The sequence below is a fragment of the Puma concolor genome, chromosome B2 (genome assembly GCF_028749965.1).
Source record: "Puma concolor isolate L17-30 chromosome B2, mPumCon1.1.hap2, whole genome shotgun sequence".
Lineage (NCBI taxonomy): Eukaryota > Metazoa > Chordata > Mammalia > Carnivora > Felidae > Puma > Puma concolor.
In genome coordinates, this window is record NC_141671.1 from 64320489 (window position 1) to 64336522 (window position 16034).

Here is a 16034-nt window from a genome sequence, read left to right on the forward strand (position 1 = left end):
GTCAATGAAAGTACTTCATAGTTAGGGACAATCTCTGTGTTCACACCATGTATGCAAAAGGCAGTCTATGTAGAATCATATTTAGTAACAATTATACATACACAGAATGATTAAATGTTTCCTCCATCTCATGCCAAGATCTTTTCTGTAACATACATACCTTTTAGACATCATCATTTTATGTATATTTCTTAAAGATTTTAAATAAATTCTGATCATGAAAGGAGTTTTCATTAATCAAGTGAGAAAGAAGATCCAGAGAATGTGGGCAGTAGGCTATTTTGACAAATACAACCCATTCTTAAAGTCCTGTACAGTGAATTCCTTATGTTAAATAAGATGTTAATATTTATCCAACTTCATGAGTATAGGTACTAGTACTTTGTAATTAGATATTCTGCTTGAAATATATGGAGAAAATATTGGGAAAAGTGTATTTTCATTTGGAATTTCTTTCATCTTAATGCCTTAGTGACTAAACCATTCTGAAGGCTTTAGGTTGGGAGTTATAGACTTCTATGACTTTTTACCTCCCATAATAGAAAAAAATAACATTTGTTATTATTATTTCTCCCTCACCTCTGACCTTGAAGAATATCAGATTAATTTATGGTAACTTTAAAGAATAGTGTTATTTTTTCCTAATCTGAAAGTAGTAATGTTGTTTTACAAATGATCATTAATACAACTTATGCTCATTGTAAAAATTGAGGAAGTAAAGAATATATAAAGAAGAAAATATTTACAATGTCTCTTAACTTTAACAGTAAGAGGGAAGTTTTATAATGTTAAGAGCTTTATGAAATCAATTTTTTAGTGGGGTCAAATCTCACTGGTTCTCAGATCTGGACATTGCCTTCTGCCATAGCTGATCATTATAAGGAACCCCATTTTTTATTCTCTGCCACTTCTCCTAGAGTTTAATAGCATTTCTTTCCATTTTATGATTGAACAGAGGGCTGTACATAGAGAACATCAGAGAGAAGGTGAAAACTACATTTTAGATTTTTTTCAGCATTGAAATCAATTACAAGTTCAAAGGAGTCTAAAGTATGTGAATACAAGGCTTCAGAGACACTCCAGATTATATCTAGAACTAGCTCTCTGAGGAGCTAGAGTAAAAAGGACTCCACAGGCAGCCAATTTCCTTTGGCACCTTTGGATAATTTGGAACGACTTTAGTTTGGTTCTCAGTGACTTTTACTTAGTCACAATAAAAAAAATTGATTTTAGATCGAACATTTTGTTAATTTGGTATACCTCTGTTCTCATCTGTCAATGAATATTCAGGTGTTTTCATTAGTGTGAACAAAAGTAGACAATGGGAAATAAAGGATTTATTACACTTAAATTTCACTAAACTTTGAGCTCTTCATATGTAGGTTAATATTAACTTATGTGGATGAATTTTCCATTTACAGTGTTGAATTGCACGCAATGTGTATGAGGGAAGATAGAAAATATCCCAGTGAGAATTTTAGCATATATATCTATAGATAGATAGATATAGATACAGATACAGATATAGATATAGATATAGATATAGATATAGATATAGATATAGATATAGATATGGATGGGTTCGGCAAATAAGGATCAACAATATTTTTCTTAATGGGAATATCACTGAGTAAGCAGTGGATAGGATTTCTTATAGGAAATTACACTCCATTCAAAAATATTCAAGCATGGATATCTTACACATAACAAGCTGTCATTATATCTCTCTGGTAACAGACTAGTAATCCAATATGGCCTCTTTTATAATAGAAACTTTGGCAACACCCAGAGAAATTATTCTGTGTCACATTAAGTGTGCTTGGGTGGTATAAACAAGAAACATAGTCTGTAAGAGCTGATATATTTTGTAATGTGTTATTTTTAAAACAGAGAACTTTTTCTTCAAAATTTACAATTTGGCAAGCAAAAACATTTTTGGCCTTGAAAGTACAACATGAATTTCTGAAAAGAAAATGCAGTAATTATAAGGATTTTTATCCATTATAAACTTAGGCTAAGAAAAAAATCAGTTTTTCTCCAAACAAAACTAAATTTATTTCAATGTATTATTTTAAGACTGTATTTGTTGTATATCAACATTATTATTAATAATATTTTGTTTTTGTTATTTTTTTCTCACAGAGGAACCTTTCATTGAATATATTTTCAATTTTTAAATTAGATTGTAAATTATTGAAAAATAATTACATTTAGTTTCATGAAATATTAAATAATTATATCAAAATTAAATGTCTTTATCTGCTTCATTTACTAAATCATGCATTTATTTAACAAACAGTTATAGAGTGCCTTATTGGCACTGCACTTGGGCTTGTGGATGATACAAAGATAGATTAAATGGTGTCCTTGCCTTCAAAAAACTTGCAGTCTCATGAAGAGATATGATAGGTGTCTTCATGTCTAAAATCCTAAATAGTGAGGAGGAAGGTGTTTTCATTCGTTTTTGCTTTGTCACACCATCAAGCATACCAACATAAGTAGTTCTTGCTTTTGCTTTGTTTGCACAGTGTTGGTCTGGACAGTGTTTATGAAAAATCTGAGTTGATTGCCAAAATGAAAACTCTGAACTTTTCAGATAAAATGTCTAGGTATTTGGCTTCTCTTGAAAAATGGGATGCTCTGGTAACGCTGGGCCCACACTCTTGGGGAGCAGCAATTGGCTGGAGCTCAAGAGCAGCTGCCCCATGTAGATGGGTTGGGCTCTTGGTTTCCCTCAGTCCACATGTGTTTCCTCTGCATAAGGATGAGTGTCAGTTGCTGTTATTAACTCACTTCTCCCTCTTTTTTCTGTTAATAAAAGTTTTTTTAAGTTTTATTTATTTTGAGAGAGACAGAGACAGCATTAGTGGGGGAGGGGCAGAGGGAGAGGGAGAGAGAATTCCAAGCAGAGCCCAACAGAGGCTCAAACTCATGAAACTGTGAGATCATGACCTGAGCCAAAACCAAGGGTGCAATGCTTAACTGACAGAGCCACCCAGGCTCCTTTAATAAAAGTCTTAAGGGGAAAGTGAAATTTTCTTATATGCATATTTCTATCTGAGATGGAAAAACCAAAGCTAGACTGAGAGGGGTGTGCGGTTTTGTTTTATATTCTTTTTTTAGATCACTTATATATGAATCCATTTCATTAACTGATTCATTTATTGAGTACCTACCTTGTGCAGGCACAAGGATGCTGGGAACAAAAGGGTGAATAGGATAGACGAAAAACCTCAGGAATCTTATATTCCAGTTTCCTGGTTGGGCCCTATGGTCATGTGGTTGTGACCCTTGGTTTATATCAATCAATATGGAAAGGATGTATATTAAGATCTTCAGAAGGATTGGGGCGCCTGGGTGGCGCAGTCGGTTAAGCGTCCGACTTCAGCCAGGTCACGATCTCACGGTCCGTGAGTTCGAACCCCGCGTCAGGCTCTGGGCTGATGGCTCAGAGCCTGGAGCCTGTTTCCCATTCTGTGTCTCCCTCTCTCTCTGCCCCTCCCCCGTTCATGCTCTGTCTCTCTCTGTCCCAAAAATAAATAAACGTTGAAAAAAAAAAAAAAAAAAAAAAAGATCTTCAGAAGGATTGAGGGGAGTGGAGGATTGAGAAGAGGCCAGTGGATTAACTGATTGGGAATGCTGTATTTTTATTTTTTATTTTATTTTTTTAAAGATTTTATTTATTTTTTTTTAAGTAATCTCTACACTCAACATGAGGCTTGAATTCCCAGCTCCAAGATCAAGAGTCACATGCTCTACTTACTGAGCCAGCTAGGTGCCCCTCATTAGGAATGCTTTTAAATGTTTATTTATTTTTGAAAGAGAAAGGGGAGGGGGAAGAGAGAGAGGGAGACATAGAATCTGAAGCAGGCTCCAGGCTCTGAGCTGTCAGCACAGAGCCCGATGCAGGGCTTGAACTCATGAACTATAAGATTATGACCTGAGCCAAAGTCGGAAGCTTAACAGACTGAGCCACCCAGGTGCCCCAGGAATGCTTTTAGAATGCAGGAGGATTAAGGACTAAATGGATAGTAACAATGCAGATATGCAGAGTATTCATGTAAGAAGGTTGGTGACTCCCACATACCCCACTGTTTCTAGAATGCCTGCATCCAGATGAAAACTTTTTATCAAGTGGGAAGTAGATTCTTCTTTGGAGAAACTGAATGTTCCTAGAGAACTAATCTTTCTACATTCACATTTGAGGAACTCTCAGTGAAATCTGCCAGCTGATCATGCTATGCAGTGAAGTTATTCATCGACACACTGTGCCAGCATACATGAAGGTTGCTGTCAAAGTTAAATGCTTCATCCTTACATATATATGGATTATAAAAAAATGATCAGAAATTAGGGTATAGCTTCCAACATGGAAGAGAGAGGCCAAACTATCCAACAGGAAAAGCTAACCAGAGTGAAATGAAGATAGTCAAGGATGCAGAGAAAAACATTTAAAAGCCGACCTAATTGATTATGTCAGGGGTTTAAAATATTGCATTCAGGATATTTTTAAAAAGAGAACACAAGAGCATCTTGGAAATAAGAAAATAACAAAAATTGGTGTTGAATAGATGGATTGGAAAACAAATCAGGGAAATATCTCAGAAAGTACAATAAATAAGGAGGTGAAAAAATATAAGAGAAAGGGTAAGGAAACTGCATGGGTGGTATTACAGGTGTTAAACAGTTGTCTAAAAAAGGAGTTCCTAAAAGAGGGAATAAGAGAATATTATATGGAGAAAAGAATAAAAGCTTACAATTTTTTTTGGTGATGTATAGCTCATATTGGAAGATGTGTTCAATACAAAGAATAGAAGAAAAATCCCAGGAAATAGTGTTGTCAAATTCCAAAACACTTGAAATAAAGATATGATCCTGAAACCATGAAGGTAGAGAATGGGATAAAGGAGGCAGGAAATTTGAAGACAGGTAGAGACACAAGTTACTGCACGTAGGGGGTGGGTAGGGATCTGCTGTGTGGATTGAGGTTTCCTTTTTTTTTTTTTTAATGTTTATTTATTTATTTTGAGAGAGAGAGAGAGAGAGAGAGAGATAAAGAATGAAGAGGGGAGGAGGGGTGAGAGAGGGAGACAGAGAATCCCAAGCAGGCTCTGTGTTGCTTGACATGGGGCTCGAACTCATGAACCATGAGATTATGACCTGGGCCTAAATCAAGAGTCAGACACTTAACTGATTGAACCACCCAGCTATACCGATGTTTCCTTTTTAAAAGGAATTTTGATGCAACTAGTTCAAAATTTTTATTTGGAAGCTTATGATTTGGCATCACCTCTCACCTCTGTCTGTACTCTTCTTCGGATTTATAGGTGGTCCCAAAGAGAAATGGCAGATGTTAAAGCCCCATTGTTTTATTTACTTATTTATTTATACATAGGAGTTTTTATTAAACAATTTTATATGGTTCTGAAATTACATAATTTTTTTGAAGTTTTATAGATAATAGAATATGCAGATACATTTTAGCACATACAGGGGCTTGAGGCTACTTTGTGTAAAGACTCTTGTCTGGTGTAGAGAAGGTGATCAGTTTAATAATGTAAAACAAAACAGAAAAAACAATCACCCTGAAGCCCCTCTTACTGGTCAAAGTAATGTTCTACCCAGGCTTCTTACCTGATCATCTGGCTCTTTTACATATACACAGTCTTCACTTTTCCAGTGAGTATTTATTCTTAGTTAAGCCATGATTGAGGATCCCAAGGTGGGGATCACCATGTACCCAGGTCCCCCTTCACCACCCTTGGAGAAGAATGGAGGACAAAGGAGAGGTGGGTGGAGTCAGTTCACATCATCCCAGGAAACGTGCCTAATGCCAGGCCATCATCCCAGGGTGATCACCCCCAGGATACGGGACGGATTGTGTACACACACCCAATACTATTTTGCACATGGAGACATCATCCCCACGAGCAGTCATTGTCTTCTCACAATGGTGGAAGGACAGGCAGTTCTGCCAGCGGTTCCTGGTCTGGTTCTGGTTGGGGAAGTGACTGTCAAAAGGGGCAGTCTGATAATTCTTGATTTGGGTCTTGATATCTTCCGCCGTGGTGCTACCTCCTAAAGACATCCCTGAAGCAGCTCATGGCTCAGTGTGACTCAGAAAAGAAGCCAGAGTCAGACAGGAAGCAGAATTAACCATTTTGTTTGTTTTTAAATGAACAATGTTACTCAAACTGGTACAGTAATGGTCATTGTGAAATTCAGTTTAATAATGGTGACTTTATAGGGGTTCCTGGGTGGTTCAGTCGGTTAGGCAACCAATTCTTGATTTTCGCTCAGGATATGATCTCACAATATTTAAAACATATTAAGTTTTAAATAAACATTAAAAAATAATGGTGACTTCATAGAGAAAATCCCATTTTAGAAATTTTGTTTTATTGTGGTGGAATAAAAAAATCATTCATTAATCACTCGCTCACTTAAGAGAGGATATAATATATAAATGCAATAAAGTCAAGTTGCCTCCCTTTTAAATAGATTGTCAAAAAGATAAAGTTGTATGTATATATACGCACGTAGACATAAATGGGTGCCTGTGTTTAACCAATAAGCAAATAAGAACTTTAGGCCAGTACAGCTGTTTTCTTATTTTTCCCTGATTTCTCTACCTTATATGACTTGGTTTCCAGCACAGAGGGTAGAACCAAAATTTCAGAATGCTCCATGACAGTTTGCTTGTCATTTTCAGTAGGTGGTCATCAGTTTCAGTAGACCTTAGTGTAAAGTTCAGAGTTAGTAGTTACCATTTCAAGGTATAGTGTTACCTTTATATAAACAACTTTTGGCTATGTTAGTCCTTAAGAGAATTCTTACCTACTATTCCTCATGATTTTTTAAAAGAAAAGCATGATTCCTGTCTTGCAGAATTTTTACGTACAATGCAGATAAATTTAAAAGTCAGGTGGTAGGAATGTATTTCTTCTTGTTTTCCAATGAAAGTCTAAATTTGAGATCTGTTCATTTTGAATTTTTTTCCCTGAGTTTCCTCATGGGCCGGTGAGACCAGTATTTTGAAACAAGATTGAGGGAGAAAGATATTTGGATTGTCTTTTGGCTTCTCTCTGCTACCTAGAAAGAATTTGCTAGTTATATTTTTTGTAAGAATGAAAAATAAGCTAAAACCTCTTTAGTTTATTTTTCAGTATGAGTCTTAAATGGATACTAGAAAATCAGTCTTAGGAACTCATTTGCAAGACTTTAATATGATAAAACTTCTTTGGAAAATATACATTTAATTGTTAGCGGTGTGCTCTGTAGTTCTGCCTATAGACAAAACAGAGGGGTACTATTTATTTCCATTATAAATCTCTAGTGTTTGCCAGACAGCAGGGAAATCTGATATTCTCCTCTGTTGAAACATCTTGTTGAGTCAGGGAATATCACTGCATAGTGCTTTAGCCCTATTCCCTTGCTCTTACACACCCCAAACTATAACAATCTTTTACTAGACACTTTCTAAAAAGGGAGAGAACAAGGATTAAAAACTGCATAGGTACTGTAGGTATGGATGCTTCCATATGTCCAATAGGTAGATTACTATAAAAATGCATCATAAGTTATAAGTTCATTGAGAAAAATACGACTGAGATATTGTGTTACAAAAACCTTCATATCTAGATTTTCTTTCCTCTTCATCTTCAGTCTTCTCACAATAGTTCTTTGTTTTCCTCCCCCCAGTAAGATATTTCCCAAAGGCCTTCCTGACGAGTACGCCATAGCAGCTGTGTTTCGTGTGCGCAGAAGCACCAAAAAGGAACGGTGGTTCCTGTGGCAGGTGTTAAACCTGCAGAATCTGCCACAGGTAAGGAGCCATAGTGTTGTGCCGATTAGTTTTCCCTTATGTGATTATGCCAGGTGAATCTTGGAACAGTGTGCCCAAATTTGGAAGCAGATGTGGTGTCCAAATAGTCTTTTAAAGAATTCATCAGCAGGGAAATGCAAATATTCTCATAGGATGATTTTGTTGAGATCTGTAATATGAAAGCATGGTGGGTGAGACAAGATTATTTTTTTGTTTGTTTTCACTTCTAGATTCATATTTTGTCTAAAGATACTCAAATGGCCCTTCTTTCATAACTGCTTCATTGACACTAAGTCCATCTCACTAATAACTTCTTTATTTCCTATAATTTCTGATATGTATTATTTTTAAAGCTGTTCGTTGTTTCATCTGAAAGTCCTTAGTAAATGAAGAACCAGGATATAAATATTGATGCCATCAATAAAAACTTACTGAACACATGCTGTATGCTAGTTAGTGACAAAGATAAGATTTTAACAAGCGTAATTCCTTTCTCAGGGAGCATAAGGCCTAAGGGGATGTCATCTAGGAGAACAATATGCTAGAGCATAATCATAGTGCGACAGGTGCAGTGGTAGAGGTAAGCTCGGAGCTGGGCGTGGACTACGAGAACATAGAAAGGACAGCTTCCCAAAATGGGGCACACGGAGAATAGGAACGTAGGAATACTTATGGAAGAGATGTCTTTTGGGCAGAAAGATGAGAGTGCAAGGACTCCAGGGCAGGAGATGAACCTCAGTATTACTTATTGGCACCTTACATTTGTGTTTATTTTTTTTTATTTTTATTTAAAAATTTTTTTTTTATTTATTTGTTTTATTTATTTGTTTATTTATTTATTTATTTATTTGTGGGACAGAGAGAGACCGAGCATGAACGGGGGAGGGGCAGAGAGAGAGGGAGACACAGAATCGGAAACAGCCTCCAGGCTCTGAGCCATCAGCCCAGAGCCTGATGCGGGGCTCGAACCCACGGACCGCGAGATCGTGACCTGGCTGAAGTCGGACGCTTAACCGACTGCGCCACCCAGGCGCCCCGTGTTTATTTCTGTACATATCCACTGACATGCATTTTATTTCACTGGTCTTTTAATCTGTTAATACAGTCACAATTTTATGGTGGAAAAATGAAATGAACTGAAAAAGTATGTCCTTTATAAAAATGCATTCTTTTCTGCACCATGCAAATCATCAAAGTTTCAAGAAGTTGATCTCAGTTTCCATGCTAAGAGAAGTAATCCTATTCTTATGCTTTTTAAATTAAGTAACATTTAATTCTTGAATTACTCATACAGAATTATATATATACTTAGATACATACATACACATATATAAATATATACTCTCAGATGTTCTTTCAAGAAAGGAACATATGACATTCACCAGAATACCCCATATTTGAAACATTTTTGTAGCTGGATATTTGTTGTTCTTTTATATTAACAAGTCTGGTGGACCCAGGTGTCATCTAAAACATTTTACTAAGTCCTTTGGTTATACTAACATGCATTTCTGATTTTTTATTTGTGTGCTTTAGTAATTTTGAACACTGGTTTTAAAACACTTAAAGCTAATTTGCATTTTTGCAGATTTCTATAGTCGTTGATGGTGGAAAGAAAGTGGTGGAATTTATGTTCCGAGCTGCTGAGGGAGATGTGTTGAACTACATTTTTAAAAATCGAGAACTCCGTCCTTTGTTTGATCGTCAGTGGCATAAACTTGGCATTGGTATACAATCCCGGGGCATTTCACTCTATATGGATTGTAATTTAATTGCAAGCCGTTATATAGATGAAAAGAACGCTGTGGACCTTCGTGGAAGGACTGTTATTGCTGCACGAGCTTCCGATGGCAAGCCTGTGGATGTGAGTTGTGATGTTCGTTATGAAAGAGAACTAGTAAAACTTCTAAATTAGATACCTTATTAAAACCTTCTTTCTTTAATTACTTTGTAATACATTCCCTTCTCAACACTTTTTAAATTAGCCATCAGATGTGTGAAGCATTGCCATGTATTTCCAACTGTATTTTCACATATATTATCTTCTCTCTGTTTTCACCCATTTTCTCTAGCCTGTGAATTTAAAAGAACTAGGTCATGCCTTAAAAAATGAGGTTGTTACAATTAAAGCTTAGTAAAAATTGACAATATGATACAAAAAGTAGCTTGAATAAGCTTATATGTTTTGAATAGAAAAGACTGGAAAAAGATGAACTTTAAATTAAATGGTTCCAGATTATCTGATGTTTCCACTCAAGAACAATAGGCTGTTTATTCATCTTCAGAATAGCAATTGTTTTGTATTGCAGACTATTTTTCATAAGCCTATAAGGGTTTTTTAAGTTCTGCTGTGACTGAAATATAACCACTAATTGTATCAGTAGGTCATTTGGATGATAACAATGTCTTGTAAAATCCTTTCATTTGAAAAGGTCCTTTAAAAACTATATTTGATGCTCAAGTGATAATAGATTTATTATTAATTTCCCTAAAGAAGAAGGCCTATAAACCTAAAAAAGTGAGATATATCTAAATTTCATGACTTTACATTTTTTTATGGGTAGAATGATGGGAAAACCCATAAAAATAATCTGAATGCAGGTCACCAATGGGAATTGCTAATAGTGTTAACACAGAACACTTAATAGCTCAATTTTGTTTCAAAAGCACAATTCTGTACAAATACATATTTGGGCAGTGTATATTTTCTTTTTTTTTTTTCTTTTTTTTTTAAATTTTTTTTTTCAACGTTTTTTATTTTTATTTTTGGGACAGAGAGAGACAGAGCATGAACGGGGGAGGGGCAGAGAGAGAGGGAGACACAGAATCGGAAACAGGCTCCAGGCTCCGAGCCATCAGCCCAGAGCCCGACGCGGGGCTCGAACTCACGGACCGCGAGATCGTGACCTGGCTGAAGTCGGACGCTTAACCGACTGCGCCACCCAGGCGCCCCGGGCAGTGTATATTTTCTAAATGCCCATGTGGAAGGAATCAATATAGATAGATGATTAATAGATGGATAAAGTTAATATATGTGTGTATATATAGTCAGTAAAATATATATAGTGTATATAGTCAATAAAATATTTTTAAAGTGTTTTCTGTTAGAGACATTGAATGAATCAGTGAGAATGTCATAACTGGAGCTCAGTAATGATCAGCAAAATAGGCCAGAGTAGGAAAAATGAATCCTAGAGGCAAGGCATCATGGCATTATGGAGAGTAAGATGGTTTGAGTATCAGACAGATGAGGTTGTAAATCCTAGCTCTTAATGATCTGCTGATTTATTTTGTTAGCTGTTAATTTATCTGGGTCTCAGTATTCTCAGTTAAAAAATATTGTTGGTAGAGTTACTTAGTTATAATTGTATAGAGTATGTGCAATAGTGCCTAATATGTAGTTAGTTCCCTGTATATTCATTTGTTTCTTCAGGACCAGACACTCCACTCAACCCTTCCCTAGGAGAATGGGGAAAAAAACAAACAAAAAAAAAACTTCTCTTGCTCTCAAGAGATCTTGAAGGCTAATGGAAGGACCAAAGACTATGTCTGTAAATTGTGGCTGCCAATAATAATAACAGTATTAATTGTAATACAACAGTATAGACAGACCTTTCAGAAAGGTCTCTCCAAAGGCAAGGGAGGAAGTGGAGACTGGGACTGCCAGTTAGAAAGAACATCAGTGATGTAACTTTCAGCAGTAGGTGTAGTGTAGGTAGATAGGAGTCCATTCAGGGAATTCTGCAATAGTAGTAGAGAGTGATACCTGCTGCAAGTACCAAAGTTTAAGACTGGAGTTTGGGATTAGAATCTCTTATAGGATTAGTGAGAGCAAGGCTCTGTTTTCAAAAGAACTGGAAGAACTAAGAACACACTGAGATAAATTCATAACCTTTGTAGGGAGGTAGCAATGAGAGAGGAACAAGCTGTTTCAAGACCAGGGCCCAGGCTCAGAGCTCACCCTCTGAAAGCTGAGTGCTGTGTCATGTGTCTTACTAACTTCTCATGCAAGAGAATAATTAAGCTCAGAACCTGAAGCTGAAAAATATCAGGTGTGTCCTCTAGAAAGACGTAATGTAAAAATTATAGTATTACAATGGTTTTTTAGTGTGACATCTTACTTCATTTGAAGGTAAAATTAAAGCCATACCCAAAATGAGAGGACAGAGGAATATGTCCCAAATGAAAGAACAGGACAAAATGACAGAAAGAGACCTAAGTGAAATGGAGATAAGTAATATGCCTAATAAAAAATTTAAAGTAATGGTGATAAAGATACTCACTGGGTTTGAGAAAAGAGTGGAAGACCTCATTGAGACCCTTAACTAAGAGACATAAAACATTAAAAAAAAAAAACCCAAAAAACCAGAGATGAAGAGCTCAATAACCTAAATTAAAAATTCACTAGATGGAATACATTGTAGACTAGAGGAAGCACAAGAACAGATCAGTGACCTGGAGGACAGATTAATGGAAAGCAATCAAGTTGAACAGGAGAGAGGAAAAAAATAATAATAAAAAAATAAAAATACACTTAGGCAACTTAGTGACATCATCAAGTGTAATAACATTAACATTATAGGAGTCCCAAAAGGAAAAGAGAGAAAAAGGGGATCAGAAAATTTATTTGAAGAAATAATAGCTGAAAACTTCCTGAATCTGGGAAGGAAACAGAAATCCAGATCAAGGAGACAGAGACCCCAGCAAAATCAACCCAAGACACATCATAATTAAAATCGCAAAAAGTAGTGATAAAGAGAGAATTCTAAAAGCAGCAAGAGAAGGGGCTCCTGGGTGGCTCAGTCAGTTACGTGTCTGACTTCAGCTCAGGTCATAATCGCACGGTTCATGGGTTCCTGAGTTCAAGCCCCATGTCAGGCTCTGTGCTGACTGCTCAGAGCCTGGAGCCTGCTTTGGATTCTGTGTGTCCCTCTCTCTCTCTCTCTGCCCTTCTCCCATTCATGCTCTGTCTCTCTGTATCTCAAAAATAAATGTTAAATAAATAATAAATAAATAAAAATAAAAGCAGCAAGAGAAAAGAAAAAAGTTACATACCAGGAAAATTTCATAAGGCTATCAGCTGATTTTCAGTAGAAACTTTGCAGGTCAGAAGAGAGTGCCATGTTATATTCAAAGTGATGAAAGAAAAAAACCTGCTGCCAACAATATTCTATCCAGCAAGGCTATCATTCAGAGTAGAAAGAGAGATAAAGAGTTTCCCAAACAAACAAAAGTTAAAGGAATTTATGACCACAAGGCCAGTCCTACAAGAAATGTTAAAGGGGACTCTTTAAGTGGAAAGAAAAGACCAGAAGTAGGAGTAAGAAAAGTAGGAAACACAAGAGCATTCAAGTCAATTATATCTCTGAAAATCAGTCAAAGGATTCATAAATAGAAGGATGTAAAGTATGACACCATATACCTAAAATGTGAGGGGGAGAGGAGTAAAGAATGGGTTCAAATTTAAGTGACCATCAACTTAATATAGACTGCTATAAGCATAATATATACAAACCTGATAGTAATCCCAAATCAAAAACCAATAATATATATGCAAAAATTAAAGGAATGGAACCCATGTATATCACTAAAGAAAGCCAGCAAACTGAGAAAGAATAAAGCAAGAGAAGAAAGGAACAGAGAAGAACTATAAAAGCAACCACAGAATAAGTGGTTATAAAACAAAATGGCAGTAAGTACATACCTATCCATAATTACTTTGAATGTAAATGGACTAAATGCTCCAATCAAAAGACACAGGATGATGGAACGGATAAAAAACAAGAGCCATCTGTATGCTGCCTACAAGACACTCATTTCAAGCCTAAAGACACATGAACATTGAAAGTGGGAAGGGGCAGAAAGGCATTTATCATGCAAACAGAAGTGAAAAGAAAGATAGCAATATTTCTATCAGACAAAATAGACTTTAAAACAAAAACTAAAAAAGACAAAGAAGGACACTATATAATCATAAAGGGAGCAATCCAACAAGAAGATATAACTGTAAATATTTATGCACCCAATATGGGAGACCCCAAATACAGAAAGCAGCTAATCACAAACATAAGGGAAGTACTCAATAGTAATAAAATAATAATAGGGGGCTTTAAGATCTCACTAACATTAATAGATAGATCATCCAAACAGAAAATTAACAAGGAAACAGGGGCTTTGGATGACACAGTGGACCTGATCAATCTAACAGATATATTCAGAATGTTCCATCCTGAAACAGTATAGTACACATTCTTCTCAAGTGTACATGGAACATTCTCCAGAAGAGATAACATATTAGGCCACAAAACAAGTTTCGACAAACTCAAAAAGATCAAAGTCATACTATGCATCTTTTCTGACCACAATGCTATGAAACTAGAAATCATTCACAAGAAAAAAATGTGGAAAAAAACACAAATACATGGAAGTTAATAACATGCTACTAAAAAATAAATGGGTCAACCAAGAAATCAAGGGGAAATAAAAATACATGGAAACAAATGAAAATGAAAAAACAGTGGTCCAAAATCTTTGGGATGCAGCAAAGTGGTTCCAACAAGGAAGTTAACAGCAATGCAGGTCTACCTCAAGAAGCAAGAAAAGTATCAAATAAGCAAAATAACCTTACATATAAAGCAGCTATTTTCTTCCATCAAACCAGACAGAAGAAAATAATAAATATTAGAGCAGAAATACACAAAATAGAAACTAAAACACAATAGATCAATGAAACTAGGAGCTGGCTCTTTGAAAAAATCAACAAAATTGATAAACCTCTAGCTAGACTCATAAAAAAAAAAAAAAGAACAAGAGAGAGAACACTCAAACAAAATCAGAAATGAAAAAGGAGAAATAAAAACTGATACCACAGAAATACAAATTATTGTAAGAAAATATGAAAATTATATGTCAACAAATTGGACAACTTAGAAGAAATGGATAAATTCCTAGGAAAATATAACCTTCCTAAACTGAAGTATGAATAGAAAATTTTAACAGACCAATGAAATTGAATCAGTAATCCAAAAACTCCTAGACGCTTCACAAGTGAATTTTACTGAGACTTTAAAGAAGAGTTAATACCAACTGTTCTCAAACTATTGCAAGATATAGAAGAAGGAAAGTTTCCAAATTCATTCCATGAGGCCAGCATTACCCTAAAACCAAAAGCAGATAAAGACACTATGAAAAAAGAGAACTACAGGCCAATATCTCTGATTAAAATTGGTGGAAAAATCCTCAAGAAAATATTAGCAAATTGAATCCAATAATACATTTAAAAAAATCATACACCACCATCAAGTGGGATTTATTCCTGAGATGCAAGAGTGGTTCAGTATTTTCAAATCAATGTGATATATCGTATCAACAAGACGAAGGATAAAAAGCATATGAGCATTTTAGTAGATGCAGAAAAAGCATTTGACAAAGTCAACCTCCATTCGTGATAAAAACCCTTAACAAAGTAGGTTTAGAGGGAACATACCTCAATATAATAAAGGCCATGTATGACAGACCCACAGCAAACATCATACTTAATGGTGAAAAGTGGAGAGCTTTTCTTCTAATCTCAGGAACAAGACAAAGTTACTCACTCCCACCACTTTTATCAACATGGTACTGGAAGTCCTAGCCACAGGAGTCAGATAAAGAAAAAGGAATAAAAAGCATGCAAATTGGTAAGGAAGAAGTAAAACTTTCACTATTTGCAGATGACATGGTAATATATATGTATAGAAAATTCTAAAGACTCCAAAAATCTACTAGAACTGATAAATGAATTCAGTATGGTTATAGAATACAAAATCAACATATAGAAATCTGTTGCATTTCAATACACTAATAATGAAGCAGACAAAGAAATTAAGAGTACAGTACCATTTACAATTGCACGAAAAATAATAAAATTCCTAGGAGTAAACTTAACCAAGGAGATGCAAGACATGAACTCTGAAAACTATAAAACACTGATGAAAGAGATTGAAGGTGACACAAACTAATGGAAAGATATTCCGTGTTTGTGGATTGGGAGAATAAATACTGTTAAAATTTCCATACTACCCAAAGCAATCTATAGATTTAATGCAATCCCTATCAAAACACCAAGAGCATTTTTCACAGAACTGGAACAAATAATCCTAAAATTTGTATGGAAGCACAAAAGTCCCTGAATAGCCAAAGTTATCTCGAAAAAGAAGAACAAAACTGG

General features: G+C 35.5%; 1 protein-coding gene and 1 pseudogene across 1 annotated transcript in view; one reads left to right on the forward strand and one right to left on the reverse strand.

The window, feature by feature from the left end:
- The window catches only part of COL19A1 (collagen type XIX alpha 1 chain), a 349065-nt gene that overhangs the window by 42748 nt on the left and 290283 nt on the right, over positions 1–16034 (forward strand). The window contains exons 5-6 of the mRNA XM_086707174.1: positions 7702–7825; positions 9414–9689. Of these exons, the coding sequence (XP_086563300.1) occupies positions 7702–7825; positions 9414–9689 (400 nt within the window). The remainder of the gene's footprint in view (positions 1–7701; positions 7826–9413; positions 9690–16034) is intronic.
- LOC147581016 (cytochrome c oxidase subunit 6B1 pseudogene) lies at positions 5729–6088 on the reverse strand (annotated as a pseudogene).